General features: G+C 48.0%; 1 protein-coding gene across 1 annotated transcript in view; it reads right to left on the minus strand.

Moving 5' to 3' along the window:
- Positions 1 to 790: 790 nt before the first annotated feature.
- Positions 791 to 14,493, minus strand: part of LOC310668870 (BCL-6 corepressor-like protein 1) — a 101,119-nt gene continuing 87,416 nt past the window's right edge. The window contains 2 exon segments of the mRNA XM_083422231.1: positions 791 to 2,458; positions 3,771 to 3,924. Of these exon segments, the coding sequence (XP_083278357.1) occupies positions 2,176 to 2,458; positions 3,771 to 3,924 (437 nt within the window). The 3' untranslated portion in view covers positions 791 to 2,175.

The following is a 14,493-nucleotide window of genomic DNA, read 5'->3' on the forward strand; positions in this document are numbered from 1 at the left end:
ATGCTGGCTGGGGTGTTCCGAGTTTCCCCAACATCTGGAGGGCCACACGTTCCACACTCCTGGTTTAAAGAGGAGGCAAAGGGGGCTAAGTCCTAAAAAAACCAGCTGTGTGAACAGAGCACTTGACTCCTTTAAAGAAATTAGAACATTGGGTTTGGATAGAGCTGGGAGAGAAAGTGTACGTGGAGGCTGACCCTTTCAACTTCCTCACACCCTGTTTTACACAACTGGAATCACAGCAGCTTTAGCTGAGGGGTGAGTGGAATGGGAATTCCAGTCAGGAAAATGCAAGTCGCTTAAATGATGCACCTTCAAAAAACACAATGCAGGCTTCTCAAATTAAAACTGTCCTTCAAGATGCCTTCGTGTTCAACAGTTTAGGTGATGGACAACAGTATCAGAGCCAAAATCCATCTCCCTTCCTTGCTGACCTTGGTTTACTGGCCGGCCTGTACTGGGACTAAGAGCCCAGCACTCTCTTCCCCCAACCAACAACAGCTTGCTTTGTCCTGGGAGGGATATGGCAAGAAACTGTTTTCAAAAGTCAACTGTTATTGTACAGGTAAGCATCAAGTGGAAGTTGTAAACGGCCTTCTTTAGTCTGCACAACTCACTGCCAAAAATGGGTGGAAGAGGCAGCCATTACAGCATATAGATAACACCCGTTTTCCCCTCAGAGCAGAAGTGCTTCTATGATGGGGTTGCTTTCCCCCCACCCCTACCCCCGCCCTATCCACCAGGCTTCAGAAGTAAGAGGCCAGACCCAAAAGATGAGGCAGGAGACTGAGGCTCTGATGCAGGTTTTTCTGTACATAAGTGTTTTTGACACCAAAGTGTTGCTTAAAACAAATCAAAATCAGAAGCAGCAGCAGCAGCAGCAGCTGCAGCAGCTGCAGCAGCTGCAGCACATGCCCCAAAGCCTTGGTGGAAGAGAGAGATGGTGGCGGAGAGAAGGGAACGCTGTTTGCTTTTTCCAAGGAAGGGGGCCAGAAGAGGCAGCCTGCTTGGAAAACTGATTTTGGAGCTGTGCAAGGAAATGCAGCTCCCCGAGTGGGAAGGGGGGGGGGGGACACAACACAAAAGAACAAAAATGTCACCACCCAAAACAACCTCCCCAGAGCAGGGGAAGAGCCAAAATAATAAGAGATTGTCCAGTCCTTGTTAGCACCTGTACAATAAAACTGTACTGCACACCCCCACACCCTGCCCCCCTACCCTCCAAATGATCTCTCTCTCTCTCTCTGCTGCTCCCACCCCGTTGAAGACCGTACTGCCTTGCCAGCCGAACTGATTGAACAAGGATGAAATTATAAAGAGGGAGTGGGGGGTGTGCAAATAAAATAGCTGAGACCACCAGGTGCCTTTGGCTGTGTAATCATTCTGTTTCGAAAAGTGGCTGGCTGGACATCAGAAACAAAATAATATGATAAAAAAGGGCAGGGAGGGAAATGCACCCAACCAGGGGTGCCAACTTGAATAAAGTACTCGGGGGGGCAGGTGTTGCATCGCTTAGCTGATCGCAAGACGTGATGACCACACACCATTTGAATGGTTATGCTCCTCAACTTTGGGGGGCCCCGGCCCCTCAAATAATTTATTGTGGAAACTGAAGGTTGGCTCCTACTCACCCAACAGAAGCTGGGTGTCTCTAAAACAGAGGGGGGAGAAGAAACAATAGCCTCCCTCTCGCTATTTCATGGAGGACAGGAGAAAGGAAGGCCCAGCTTAGTCACTCAGGGGAATCCCAGAGGCGATGGTGGCTGCAGGAAGTTGTCCCCTGTCTCTCCACTCCCCCCCCCCCGAATCACAGTGATACAGACTTAGCAAGAACAAACAAGAAAAAGAACACCACAAATTAAATACTAATTTAAATAAATACTCTCGAAGAGCTTGGGTGTGGGGAAAGAGACACAGTTCCATGGAGAGGCTTCCAAGCCACCGAGGCCCTGCAGCAGGTGAACGAGTGGAGAGTCCAGGGCACAGGGGATGGCAGCTCCCTACCCTCAGGGTTGGTGGGAAGGTAGGAGGGCAGGCGGTGAGCACCCGTTGCAGTTCGTCAGGGAGGACCAGGCAGACAGAAGCCCTGCCCGCGAGAAGGCCACCTTCTCTCCTTGGTCCAGATTATTGCCTTGCAGTGCAGTCCGACGCTGACAGAGGGGAATGCCCAGCCCCCCATCAGCTGCTCCAGGCCTCCAACATCACCTCCGAGCCCAGCAGCCGAGCCAGCTCCAGCTCGTGGCGCACCAGCTCCACCGTCTCTGCAGCACCCAGAGCCAAGGGGGGCGCTTTGTGCTCCTGGATTTCTTTTGGGGCCAGCACCTGGCTCAATGACACCTGGCGCTGGAACTCCACCTTGGGCAGGGTGGTCACCTCAAAGTGTGGGAAACGGGCCTGGAAGATGCGGGACGAGAGCTTCAGCCGCTTCAGCATGTCCGAGAAGAGGAACCAGTTGCAGGGCCTGGGCAAAGGGGAGAAGCGTGGTGGTCAATAGGGACATGCTCTCTGTGCCCATCCCTCCCCTGTTCTCCATTTCACTCTCCCCCTCCCACCCCCACAGTCAAAGTTCTAAAAGCTGAAATGCAAGGGTTGAAACCTACCCATAAGCGACACCATCCCATCTTGATGGAAGCCCATTTTCCCCATATGTTGCTAGATCACAACTGCCATTATTCTTCCCACTGGCCAAACTGGCTGGAGCCAACAGGAGTTGGAGCTCAATGACATCTAGGGGGCCACATGTTCCCCATCCCTAATGTACTCAGAGCAACTGCCCTATCTTCTAGTGCCGTGTTTCCCCAAACGTGGGTATCCAGCTGTTTTGGGGCTATGATTCCCATCATCCATGACCACTAGTCCTGCTAGCTTAAAAAGTGCTCGCGCTGCAACTCCACGCATCTTCTCTCCCCAGCCGTTAGCACCCACCTCACATCACCCACGGCTATAACTGCCTGGTACAAGTAAGTGAAAAGGATGGTAGTGCTTTGTTTTTGAACACCATGCTTCTAACCCTCATGGGTGCCCATTATGCTTGAATACACTGCAGCCTGTCCCTACTGACATCTCAGCAGTTGGCTGGGCAGAGGAGCGGGGAGGCAGGACTTGGGTCAGGTAGTGGGTAGCTTGTCTCTGTGCTGTGCGGCCCTCCCCAATCCCTCTCCCAGCTTCTGCCTAATAAAAAACAGAACCAATGATGCAAAAGCACAAGACATTCTGAGATCTGCTTCCTTTGCATCCTTTATCTGGGTCACAGCATTGTAACAACTGCAGCACCAGCAGTTTGGAATGGTGCTTTTGCAGATGCAGGATCTTTGCCACAACCCTGCCTGCCTTCACCCCCATCCTTTTGGAACCACGGAGCTCCCACCACTTCCATGCTTAATATGCAGAATAGGCATCATATCCCCCCCCCCCAAGCCTGTTATTTTGTCATGGTTTGCCAGTCTCTCATTTGTTACAGCAGGCTCTCTGAATGCCCCTCCCCTCCTTGAGAAGCTGGCAAAACCTTGCTGTGCCTGTGTGAGCTGGAGAAGGAAAGGGAAAGCTGACTTGCAAGCAAATGCATGTCTCCTCATCCTTTCTCCAAGGTTCTCAAAAGCTGTTGTCTGCAACAGACCCGTCCTTCCTTCCCTCCTGCTCACCACCTTCCAATGACACTGGCCTTCGGACTTCAGGGCTCCTCTTTCTCCCAGGGAGTAGTGGGGTGGTACAATTTGGCCCGTTCTCAAAAGCTCCCCAATCTCTCCCAACAAGGAGATGCCGCCATTACTCACCCCTGGGAGACAGACACTTCCAGGTTGTAGCAGGGGAGCAACGGCTTGTTGGAGAACTCAAACATGAGGTGGCCCGAGTCCTGCTCATCGTCCTCCTGATCAGAGCTCCCGGGAGGGTTGAGCAGAAGGTCACAGCCAATTTTCTCTTTCCCCTCTGAAACAAGGGATATGGGAGAGGGAAGTGAGGGAGGGGAAATGCCACGGGCTCAAAGAACTCTGCACGCACATGCTTGCTCCCTAGCCTTCTCTGTGCCCAGTTCACTTGCTGGACAGCCATCACCATAGCAACCACGGGCTGCAAAAGAAGCCCAGCATGTAGATGCCTGGAGGAACACCTGGCAGAAGCCGATAGAAATTTAGAGACCACTATGGGGCTGTGTTATGCTGCAATGCTACAGGAGTGCAGACGGCTCAGGCTGGGTGAGGAATGTAGCTCTGCAAGAATGACAGCTCCTGTTTTGAAAAACCCCATGCATCTAGCCTTTTTAGGTACAGAGAAGCATCTGGCAGTGCAAGTAAGCTGGGTCTCCTGATGTTTCAGAAGTCGGAATGTAAGATTTCCAGGGGTTGGGGTGCATAACTCATCAGCCCCTCCCAGGATCAGCAAAGGTAGAATAAATGACAGACACAAAAAACCCCCAAACAGTGGAATAAATTGTGCATAATAAGGGAACTTATGCACAGTGCTCAATTCTTGTCCTTTAGAGCTACCTTCTCCAATGTGGTGCCCTCCAGTTGTTTTTAGACTACAACTCCCATTACTCATGACTGTCAGCAGTGCTGGCTGGGGTTGATGGGAACTGGGACCATGCAGCATCTAGAAGGCACCAGGTGAGGGGAGGCTACTTTTGGCAGGCACAAAATTCAACTCTTCTGGACTGCATGGATGCAAAAATGCTGGGTTCCTCTTTCCCACATTTAAACAGAGAGTACAAACAGTCTTACATACATACTGCCTCTCATTTCCCCACTCTCTCCACTCTCAGGATGGGAGAGGCCAACTTCCTGAGGCACAGGAGCAGCAGGCTCTTTTCTCCCACAGAGAATGGCTGGAATTCTGGCACAAGGTATGCCAAAAGTCACCCATCTCTTGCTGCCTACTGCTTGCCCAGAGCTGCCATTAGGGCAAGGACAGGGAACCTGTGGCCCTCCAGATGTTGCTGGACTCCCAACTCCCATCAGTCCAAGCAAAGGGTTAGGGATGACAGAAGCGGAAGTCAAACAGCACCTGGAAGGCCACAGGTTCCCTGTCCCTGCCTAGGCTGAAGAAGGCAAGGCACCAGCAAAGGATCAAAGAATGGAGGAAACTGTTAGGATATAGTTCCGTTCCACCTTAAATGGTCAGGCATGATTGTTGTGTATCACATGCCTGTTTCGTTCCAGCTCTCTCTCTCTTTTTTTAAAAAATAATTTTTATTAACCGACCAATCAAATCACATAAATTACAAATTACAAAGCCAAATTTTAAATTTTTGTTGGGGGTACTCATATTTCAAGTTCCGAAGGGGATCCAATGATTAATGGACTTCAGAGCTAGCAGGGCAGCGGCTGAAGAGGGAGCAAAAAGGGTTTTCTTGTGTGTGTGTTTCTTTGTGGCTGATTAGCTGCTCTCCCTGTGCAAAAGTCAGAGGGGGCAGGGTTTCTGTTGAGGCAGGTGATTAGCTGTGGGAGGAGCTTATCAGAGCTAGCAGGGCAGCGGCGCGCGCAGTTCAATCCATCTTTCAGATTTAGGGGAGCTAGTTTCAAACGTTTGTTGGGGGAGACCTAGGTTTTTTTTGGGGGGGGTATTTGTCCTGTCTTCACACTTTTTAAGATGGAGGACCACTGTAGCCACCCCCAACAACACGTTCTCAAGATGGAGGGTGAGGGAACAGCAGCAGTCACCTGCGGTTCCTGCGCAATGTTTGCCATCTTGCCAAAGGTTGCAGGCAGCTTTACCTGCAGCAATTGTATGTTGATTGCCCTCTTAAAAGACAAAGTCCAGCAACTGGAGGAACGTGTAGCTACGCTCCAAAGAATAAGAGAGCTGGAGGTCTTCTTGGAAGCAACAGAGAACACCGTCGCCACCAAGGAGGAGACAGGGGGCACCCGTGAGAAGGAGGCTAGTTCACAAACACAGGTGCCAGATACATGGAGAAACGTGACTCAAAGAAGTAGGAGGCCCAGGGTTCGCTCTGATTGTTTAGAAATACACAATCGCTTTGAAGTCCTCTCCCCTAGCATGGAAGACGAAGAACACACTCCATTTGAGGATCTCTCCCTCATTACAGTCGATCAGGTATATGAAGACGAGCAGCAACGTCAGTCCTCAGGGAATGTGCAGGCGACCTTGGAACGGACAGCTCATGGAAGAACCCCGACCAAACCTAAGAGGAGGCGTGTAGTGGTGATAGGGGATTCCCTACTGAGGGGAACAGAAGCAGTGATCTGTGGGCCTGACAAGATGTCTCGGGAGGTGTGCTGTCTCCCCGGGGCTAAGATCCAAGATGTAACTGAACGACTGCCAGGAATCATAAAACCCACTGACAAATACCCCTTGGTTCATGTGGGAACCAATGACACTGCAAGCAATAGCCTCCAGAAGATCAAAAGAGACTACGAGGCTCTGGGCAGGAAATTGAAGCAATTAAATGCACAAATTGTTATCTCATCTGTCCTCCCAGTTGAACGACGTGGCCCAGGGAGAGAGGGGAAAATAGTGGAAGTGAACAGCTGGCTTCGCAAATGGTGTAAACAGGAACGGTTTGGATTCTTAGATCACGGACTGCAGTTTCTTGAAGATGGACTTCTGGCAAGCGATGGGCTGCACCTCACAACGGTTGGGAGGAATGTTTTTGCCAAAAATCTCAGAAACCTCATCAGGAGGGCTTTAAACTGACTAATGTGGGGGAGGGAGACAGTGCTCCTGAAGGTAGGTGTCTATCAATTGATGAAGATGATCATCCAAATGTCATAGACCAAATGGAGCAAACAGCAAGCAGACCTAGTGGTGGGAGGAAAAAATCCTTAAATAGGAGACACGGGGGAATGATTAATGGACTTCAATGTCTGTACACTAATGCGCAAAGCATGGGAAATAAACAAGATGAGCTTGAGCTCTTGGTACAGCAAACTAAATATGACATAATAGGCATCACTGAAACCTGGTGGGATAAGTCCCACGATTGGAATGTAATAATGGAGGGATACAATCTATTTCAGAGAAACAGACCAGACAAGAAAGGAGGAGGAGTGGCGTTATATGTCAGGGATGTGTATACCTGTGAAGAGATCCAAGATTTAGAACCTCAAAGCCAAAGTGAGAGCATTTGGGTCCAAAATTAAGGGAGAGAAGAATAACAGAGACCTCATTGTGGGAGTTTACTATAGATCCCCAAGCCAAACGGAGGACATAGATGATGCCTTCCTGGAACAGATGGCCAAGCAAGCAAAAGGAAGGGAGACAGTAGTAATGGGGGACTTCAATTACCCGGATATTTGTTGGATGTCAAACTCAGCCAAGAGCATAAGGTCAAACAGATTCCTCACTGGCCTTGCAGACAACTTCATTGTCCAGAAAGTGGGAGAAGCAACAAGAGGAACAGCCATTTTAGATCTGGTCCTAACCAATGTTGATGACCTGGTTAGTGGGGTAGAAGTGGAAGGATCATTAGGCGAGAGTGATCATGCTCTTCTGAAGTTTACTATACAGCGGAAAGGAGCAGCCAAGCATACTAGGACTCAATTTCTTGACTTTAAGAAAGCCGACTTCATAAAACTTAGGGAAGTGCTGGGTGAGATCCCATGGACAGTAATACTAAAAGGAAAGGGAGTTCATGATGGCTGGGAGTTTGTTAAGAGGGAGATAGTAAAAGCACAACTTCAGGCAATACCAATGAGACGGAAACACGGAAGGTGCCTAAAGAAGCCAGGGTGGCTATCTAAAGAACTTTTAACTGAGTTAAGATTAAAAAAGGATGTGTACAAAAAATGGAAAAGGGGGGAAACCACCAAAGAGGAATTCAAACAAATAGCCAGCACGTGTAGACACAAAGTCAGAAAAGCTAAAGCACCTAGAAAGGAATGCTGTGATCACCAATAGTCAGCATGGATTTCTGAAAAATAAGTCATATCAGACTAACCTGATCTCGTTTTCTGACAGAATTACAAGCCTGGTAGATGAAGGGAACGCAGTGGATGTAGCCTACCTTGATCTCAGCAAGGCATTTGACAAGGTGCCCCATGATATTCTTGTAAAGAAGCTGGTAAAATGCGGTCTTGACTATGCTACCACTCAGTGGATTTGTAACTGGCTGACTGACCGGACCCAAAGGGTGCTCATCAATAGTTCCTCTTCATCCTGGAGAAGAGTGACTAGTGGGGTGCCACAGGGTTCTGTCTTGGGCCCGGTCTTATTCAACATCTTTATCAACGACTTGGATGATGGACTCAAGGGCATCCTGATCAAATTTGCAGATGACACCAAACTGGGAGGGGTGGCTTAACACCCCAGAGGACAGGATCACACTTCAAAACGACCTTGACAGATTAGAGAACTGGGCCAAAACAAACAAGATGAATTTTAACAGGGAGAAATGTAAAGTATTGCACTTGGGCAAAAAAAAAATGAGAGGCACAAATACAAGATGGGTGACACCTGGCTTGAGAGCAGTACATGTGAAAAGGATCTAGGAGTCTTGGTTGACCACAAACTTGACATGAGCCAACAGTGTGACGCGGCAGCTAAAAAAGCCAATGCAATTCTGGGCTGCATCAATAGGAATATAGCATCTAGATCAAGGGAAGTAATAGTGCCACTGTATTCTGCTCTGGTCAGACCTCACCTGGAGTACTGTGTCCAGTTCTGGGCACCACAGTTCAAGAAGGACACTGACAAACTGGAACGTGTCCAGAGGAGGGCAACCGAAATGGTCAAAGGCCTGGAAACGATGCCTTATGAGGAACGGCTAAGGGAGCTGGGCATGTTTAGCCTGGAGAAGAGGAGGTTAAGGGGTGATATGATAGCCATGTTCAAATATATAAAATGATGTCACATAGAGGAGGGAGAAAGGTTGTTTTCTGCTGCTCCAGAGAAGCGGACACGGAGCAATGGATACAAACTACAAGAAAGAAGATTCCACCTAAACATTAGGAAGAACTTCCTGACAGTAAGAGCTGTTCGACAGTGGAATTTGCTGCCAAGGAGTGTGGTGGAGTCTTCTTCTTTGGAGGTCTTTAAGCAGAGGCTTGACAACCATATGTCAGGAGTGCTCTGATGGTGTTTCCTGCCTGGCAGGGGGTTGGACTCGATGGCCCTTGTGGTCTCTTCCAACTCTATGATTCTATGATTCTATGATCTTCTTGCTGCTGCTTTCAAGTCCACAAATCTGTCCAAATAATGTTCACAGTTCTATCCAATCCTTTCTTGTTGTTTCTTGCTGTTTTCCACATCTCTTCTTGTTGTTTTCATATATTTTTCCTTTCTCTTTGTGACCTCTGATGGTCTCCACAAGCGGGTTAAGACAAATTGTAATCCTGTGTAGGTTTTTTCCGTTCATCCAAGAGCCATATCAGATGGCTTCCGTATATCATCGCTTCCATAAATAAAAACGCTCTTACCGTCGTTAATCTTCACTGGTCTGTCGCTCCCTTCTCAGTCCTTTGAGGAGGTCCGCTAGGAATCCAGTATGAAAACAAGTCCATTCCTCCTCCCGGTCGTAAATCTTTCGACAAAACCAGCCAACATGGTGACTCTGTTTTTTATTGCTGCGTCATTCCAAAAGCTCGTTCTTTTCTCAATCTCCGTAAAGCAAACTTTTGGTTAGAATTCATTTCCACACAGTTCTTAATCATCCTGCTTGGATCAGTTAAACAACGGTTCTATCTTGAGGAGGGGTTATTGGTTAACCACATAGAAGAAAATAAAAAGAGTCCCGCCCCCATCCAGTCCCGCTGCCGACATTCCAAGCCTTTGATGTATTCTTCATGATATATTCCTGTTGATCCAACCTGTTGCTCTTCTTTCGCAGAGGTCCCTTCAATTAGCAGTCTTCACTCCCGTTCTTCACTTGAAATATGTGCATTTGCTTCTTTCTAATTGTTTATTTCCAATTTGCTGCAGCTAGTGCGCGATCAGAGACAGCGTCCAGGAGAGCCGGAGTCCACACAAAGGCATTCTGCCTAGTGCCCTCCCCCCTTCTTTCGAATCCGAGGGTGATTTATGGGCACAGCAGGCAAGGGCAGTGTTCCCCATTCCCTTGGGGCAACAAGGGAGGCTGCATACTCCCATAACAGCCTCTTAATTACCTCATGTGGGCCGGAGAGATGTTATTGTCGGCCATCTTCCAATGCGCCCCTAGTGCCCCCCCCCCCCCCATTTCATTCCAGCTCTCGCTGGGAACTTCTGTTTTGTATATAGCTTTTGTTCTGGCTGTTTTCCTGGACACGGAGGCAAGCAGTTATGTTTTTCCTTTGTTCTGATCTACGTTGAATAAAGCTGTAAATATGCTCTTTCTGCATCTTCCGTTGTGGAGACTCTGCTGAAAGGGTGTGCACGGGCCTTGGAATGTCTCTGAGGCTTGTGTCGCTAATTGACTGATGCTGTTCCTGTTGGAAAACATGCCCCCTCGGGAGAGGCTGGCCCCTCTCTGCGGCTCCCGGGGCTTGTCTCCGGTGACCTACTCCGGCTGGTATCACAGCAGTCCAGAGAGGTCTTGATAGGCGACATCCCCCAGCGTGGAAGATGCACACCCCCTTCTCCCCTTGCATACCAGCAGGAGAAAGAAGATAGTCAGAAAGTCTATTACATTTCTACGGTTTATTTCTGACTTTACATCTGTACAAAAACATGTCCGTTCAGTTCAGTCTCCTCCAAGCAACTGACTAAGACTTCCTTCACACACGCAACAGGAAGGTCTCATATTACACACAGAACAAATCCCTGTAAACTGCCTGGTACATTCTTTCCCAGGACTAGCCACATCATGTGATGTAAACATCGAGCTGCTTGTTTGCAGCTGCGTTGTACTCATATCCCAACATACTCCCCCATATGATTCAACGTTAGCTGCGAACAAAGCTTGATCCAGAGAAGAAAACAAACAGTTGTTATACACGTAACAATCCCCTGTTGTTTCAGTTCCACCTTTGGAACTACCCGCCACTGGTTTCACCAGTGTAACTCTCTGGTTGTCTGTTTTCCAAGGAATAAGTGCTTCTACATTGCCTTGGCTAGGGAAGGTAGTGTTACGTTTTGCAACTCCCAGTTGTGTCTTTGTCTTTGACTTAGACATACCATACTTAGACATATCTTTAACCTGGCTTGAGTTGTCAACAATAGTAACACATGCAACAGCTGAGTTAGCAAACTCTTGAGAATACCTCTTGGGTGGTATGCCCTTTGTCATTCTCTCAGACCTGCGTATGAGGTGCAGATCTTCCTTGCTGACTGGTTCTTCCTCTGGACTTTTTGGAGAACCACTCCCAACAGTAAACAGCGGTTCAGTCAATTCTAGTTCAGCCTTAATCTGTGAAGGACTAGACATTGTGTGTGAACCCCTCTCAATGACTGTGTCAGCAGAACTCTCTGAGCTCTCTCTGTCACTCTCAGTATCAGAGTACTCATCTGCATTGTCATCAGTGGGAAATGTGTGGAGAACCTCTCTCTCCTGTCTCGGAGTACTCTCTAGATATTTTGTGAGAATCACCTGACCAGATTCAGACAAAATTACTCTGTAGAGACGCTTTTCATAACCCACAAAAATGCCTTTGGCATTTCTGACCCCTTGTGGAGTTTCTGTATGGACGTGAGATCCAAAAACCTTAAAATGTGTTGCAGAAGGTTTCCTGTGGAAGAGCTTCTCAAAAGGAGAACTTTCCATAGCTTTTGAAACCTTTCTCACCCAAGTGTGACAAAAAGAGGATAAAGATTCAGCCCAGAACTCATGTGGCAAATGTGAACTCAGCAATTGTGCTCTCATGCCATTTTGCAACTCTTTGTTCACCTTTACATACACACTCTTGTTCCATGAAGCTTCAGATACAGCAATCTTATGCTCTATCCCTCGTTTCTCCAGGAAATCCTGAAAATCCTGTTTAAGCAAAATTGGCTTTTCATCTGTGAAAAGATCATCAATATTAGCATCATGAACATTCTTAACCTTATCACAAAACTCTTTAAAGCTTGCTAAGGTTTCTTTTGGTGATTGCAATACATATATCCATACATATTGAGAATAGTGATCAACAAACACAAGATAGTATTTAGCATTGCCTCTAGATGGTGCTAGAGGACCAATTACATCAGCATACACTCGCTGAAAAACACTGTTAATCTTTGTTGCCTTTCTTCCCGTGGCTTCTTTCGATACACCTGCAAGAGAAAGCATTTTAGACTCACATGCTGTGCACATTTTGTAATCATTCTCATCAAAAGTCAACAGATACAGTCCATCTTTCTCTCTGGCAGAAAGATACAGCTCTCCGTCTTTAAAGATTTTGCAACTCTGCTTATCATAGGACAACATCAGCCCTTTCTTTGTCATCTGAGAAACACTCAACAAATTGAACTTTAAGTCCGGAACATAATGAACATTACTTATAGTCAAGTTCAGACTCTCCAGATAAACAGTTCCAATTCCAGTAGCTTCCATCTCCTGACCGTTGGCTTGAATCACAGTGAAGCGTTGCTTCTCAAACGTAGAAAACAATTCCCGGCGTGACGCGAGGTGCTCGGTCACTCCAGCGTCGATAATAAACGCGTTTTCTACCGATGATGTGGCTTTTGGCGACATCAAAGCCTTTGCTGGTCTTGCCTGCGACTTGGCACGACCCTTGCCTGAAGCCTCAGGCTTTGCAGAGCCCCCTTTGGCGCCTTTCTGTTGACGTGGCCTTTTACAGTTCCTCTAAATATGCCCAGGCTGGCCACAATTGTAAGAACGAACAACGTTCAAAGCTACAGCCTGCTCCTCTGTAGCAATAACAGTGGGGGTGCTTGAACTCCGAGCTTCACTCCCCCCATCAGCAACAGCTATTGCAGCAAGTCGGTCTCTCTCATTCAGAACCACGGAACAAATTCTCTCCACCGTAAGATCCGTGGCAGGTAGAGAACAAAGTTGACTTGCAACGGTTTTGTAAGTCTGGTTCAAGCTGTTAATAATCATAAAACAGAATATTTCTTCCTGAAGAGGAAAATTTCTTTGCGCCATCTGCTGGCGTAGAAATTTCATCTCTGTCAGATGCACCTGCACATCGCCATCAGGCTTCAGTCTCATGTTTGTGAGTTTCTCAAAATGCAGCAGCGCAGTTCTAGCGGCATCTCTCTGATGAATTTGCTGTAACGTTTGCCAAATCTCGCGCACGAATTGCAAATACGCAATATGCACAAGTTGATGGTCAGAAACACATAAGATGATAGCTGACCTGGCTTTCACATTCTGTTCAGTCCAAGCCCTTGTGGGTGCTGCTGGGATGGGATTTTCAATCACCCCAAATATTCTCTGTCTCTGAAGTAGGGCTTTCATTTTCAAAGACCATGAGGAATAATTGTCATTAGTTAGAGGGGGTGGATAAGGCAAACCCGCCCCTTGCTTGGCATCCATCTTGATTCCAAGTGTCAGCTCTCAGCTACAAGCGTAAAAATCCAACAGTCTGTCAGCTGGCTCCCGGGGCTTGTCTCCGGTGACCTACTCCGGCTGGTATCACGGCAGTCCAGAGAGGTCTTGATAGGCGACATCCCCCAGCGTGGAAGAGGCACACCCCCTTCTCCCCTTGCATACCAGCAGGGGAAAGAAGATAGTCAGAAAGTCTATTACATTTCTACGGTTTATTTCTGACTTTACATCTGTACAAAAACATGTCCGTTCAGTTCAGTCTCCTCCAAGCAACTGACTAAGACTTCCTTCACACACGCAACAGGAAGGTCTCATATTACACACAGAACAAATCCCTGTGAACTGCCTGGTACATTCTTTCCCAGGACTAGTCACATCATGTGATGTAAACATCGAGCTGCTTGTTTGCAGCTGCGTTGTACTCATATCCCAACAGTTCCACGGGAGACCGGTGATCGTCTGGAGACAACGTGTAGGCTGCCTGATGCCTCCGTCTCCCTGGCAGTATCCCAACAACAGGTTATGGGCCCAGATTCACGGTGCTTACAGGAGAGTAAGACTGTTGAAGACTGCAAGAGGTATGTGGAGAAAAGTGAGACTTTTCTGTGCCACAACAGAGTCTTTGAAGTCTGAGCCAACTAATTAGGCTGGCAGAGAGAGCAAGCAGGCCTCGTAATTTACAACCTGCCAAAGATAAGGAGCTTTTGAAGGGAATAAGGCTCATGGCTGAAGTAAAGAGCTGAAATGGAGCTTTTACAAGCCTAAGATGGGGTTCCGTGGCCAAAGCTTGATGGCCACAACGATCAGACCTGGGCAAGGTACTGCGAGGGCCAGATGAGACAGTTTGGAGTGTGGCACACTGTTTCTGAAGCCCCTCCAGTTCCTCTGACAGATAGATGGAGGGCCGATGATTCAAGGGCCATAGACGTGATTGTCTTGTCCGTCTCTCTGGAGGAAATTGTAACACTGGCTGGCAGCACGACAGCAACTCAGATGTGAAATGCTTTGAAAGTAGCCCATCTGACAGCGTCTCCAGCACAGAGTTTGACTGCTTTGGAGGTCCTGGCTGTTTCCCAGATTGAGAGTGATTGCAGGGATGCCGAGGGCACCGGTTGCAAGCTGCAGGGGGAGCT

This window comes from Podarcis tiliguerta (assembly GCF_965153285.1).
Source record: "Podarcis tiliguerta genome assembly, chromosome: W".
Taxonomy (NCBI): domain Eukaryota; kingdom Metazoa; phylum Chordata; class Lepidosauria; order Squamata; family Lacertidae; genus Podarcis; species Podarcis tiliguerta.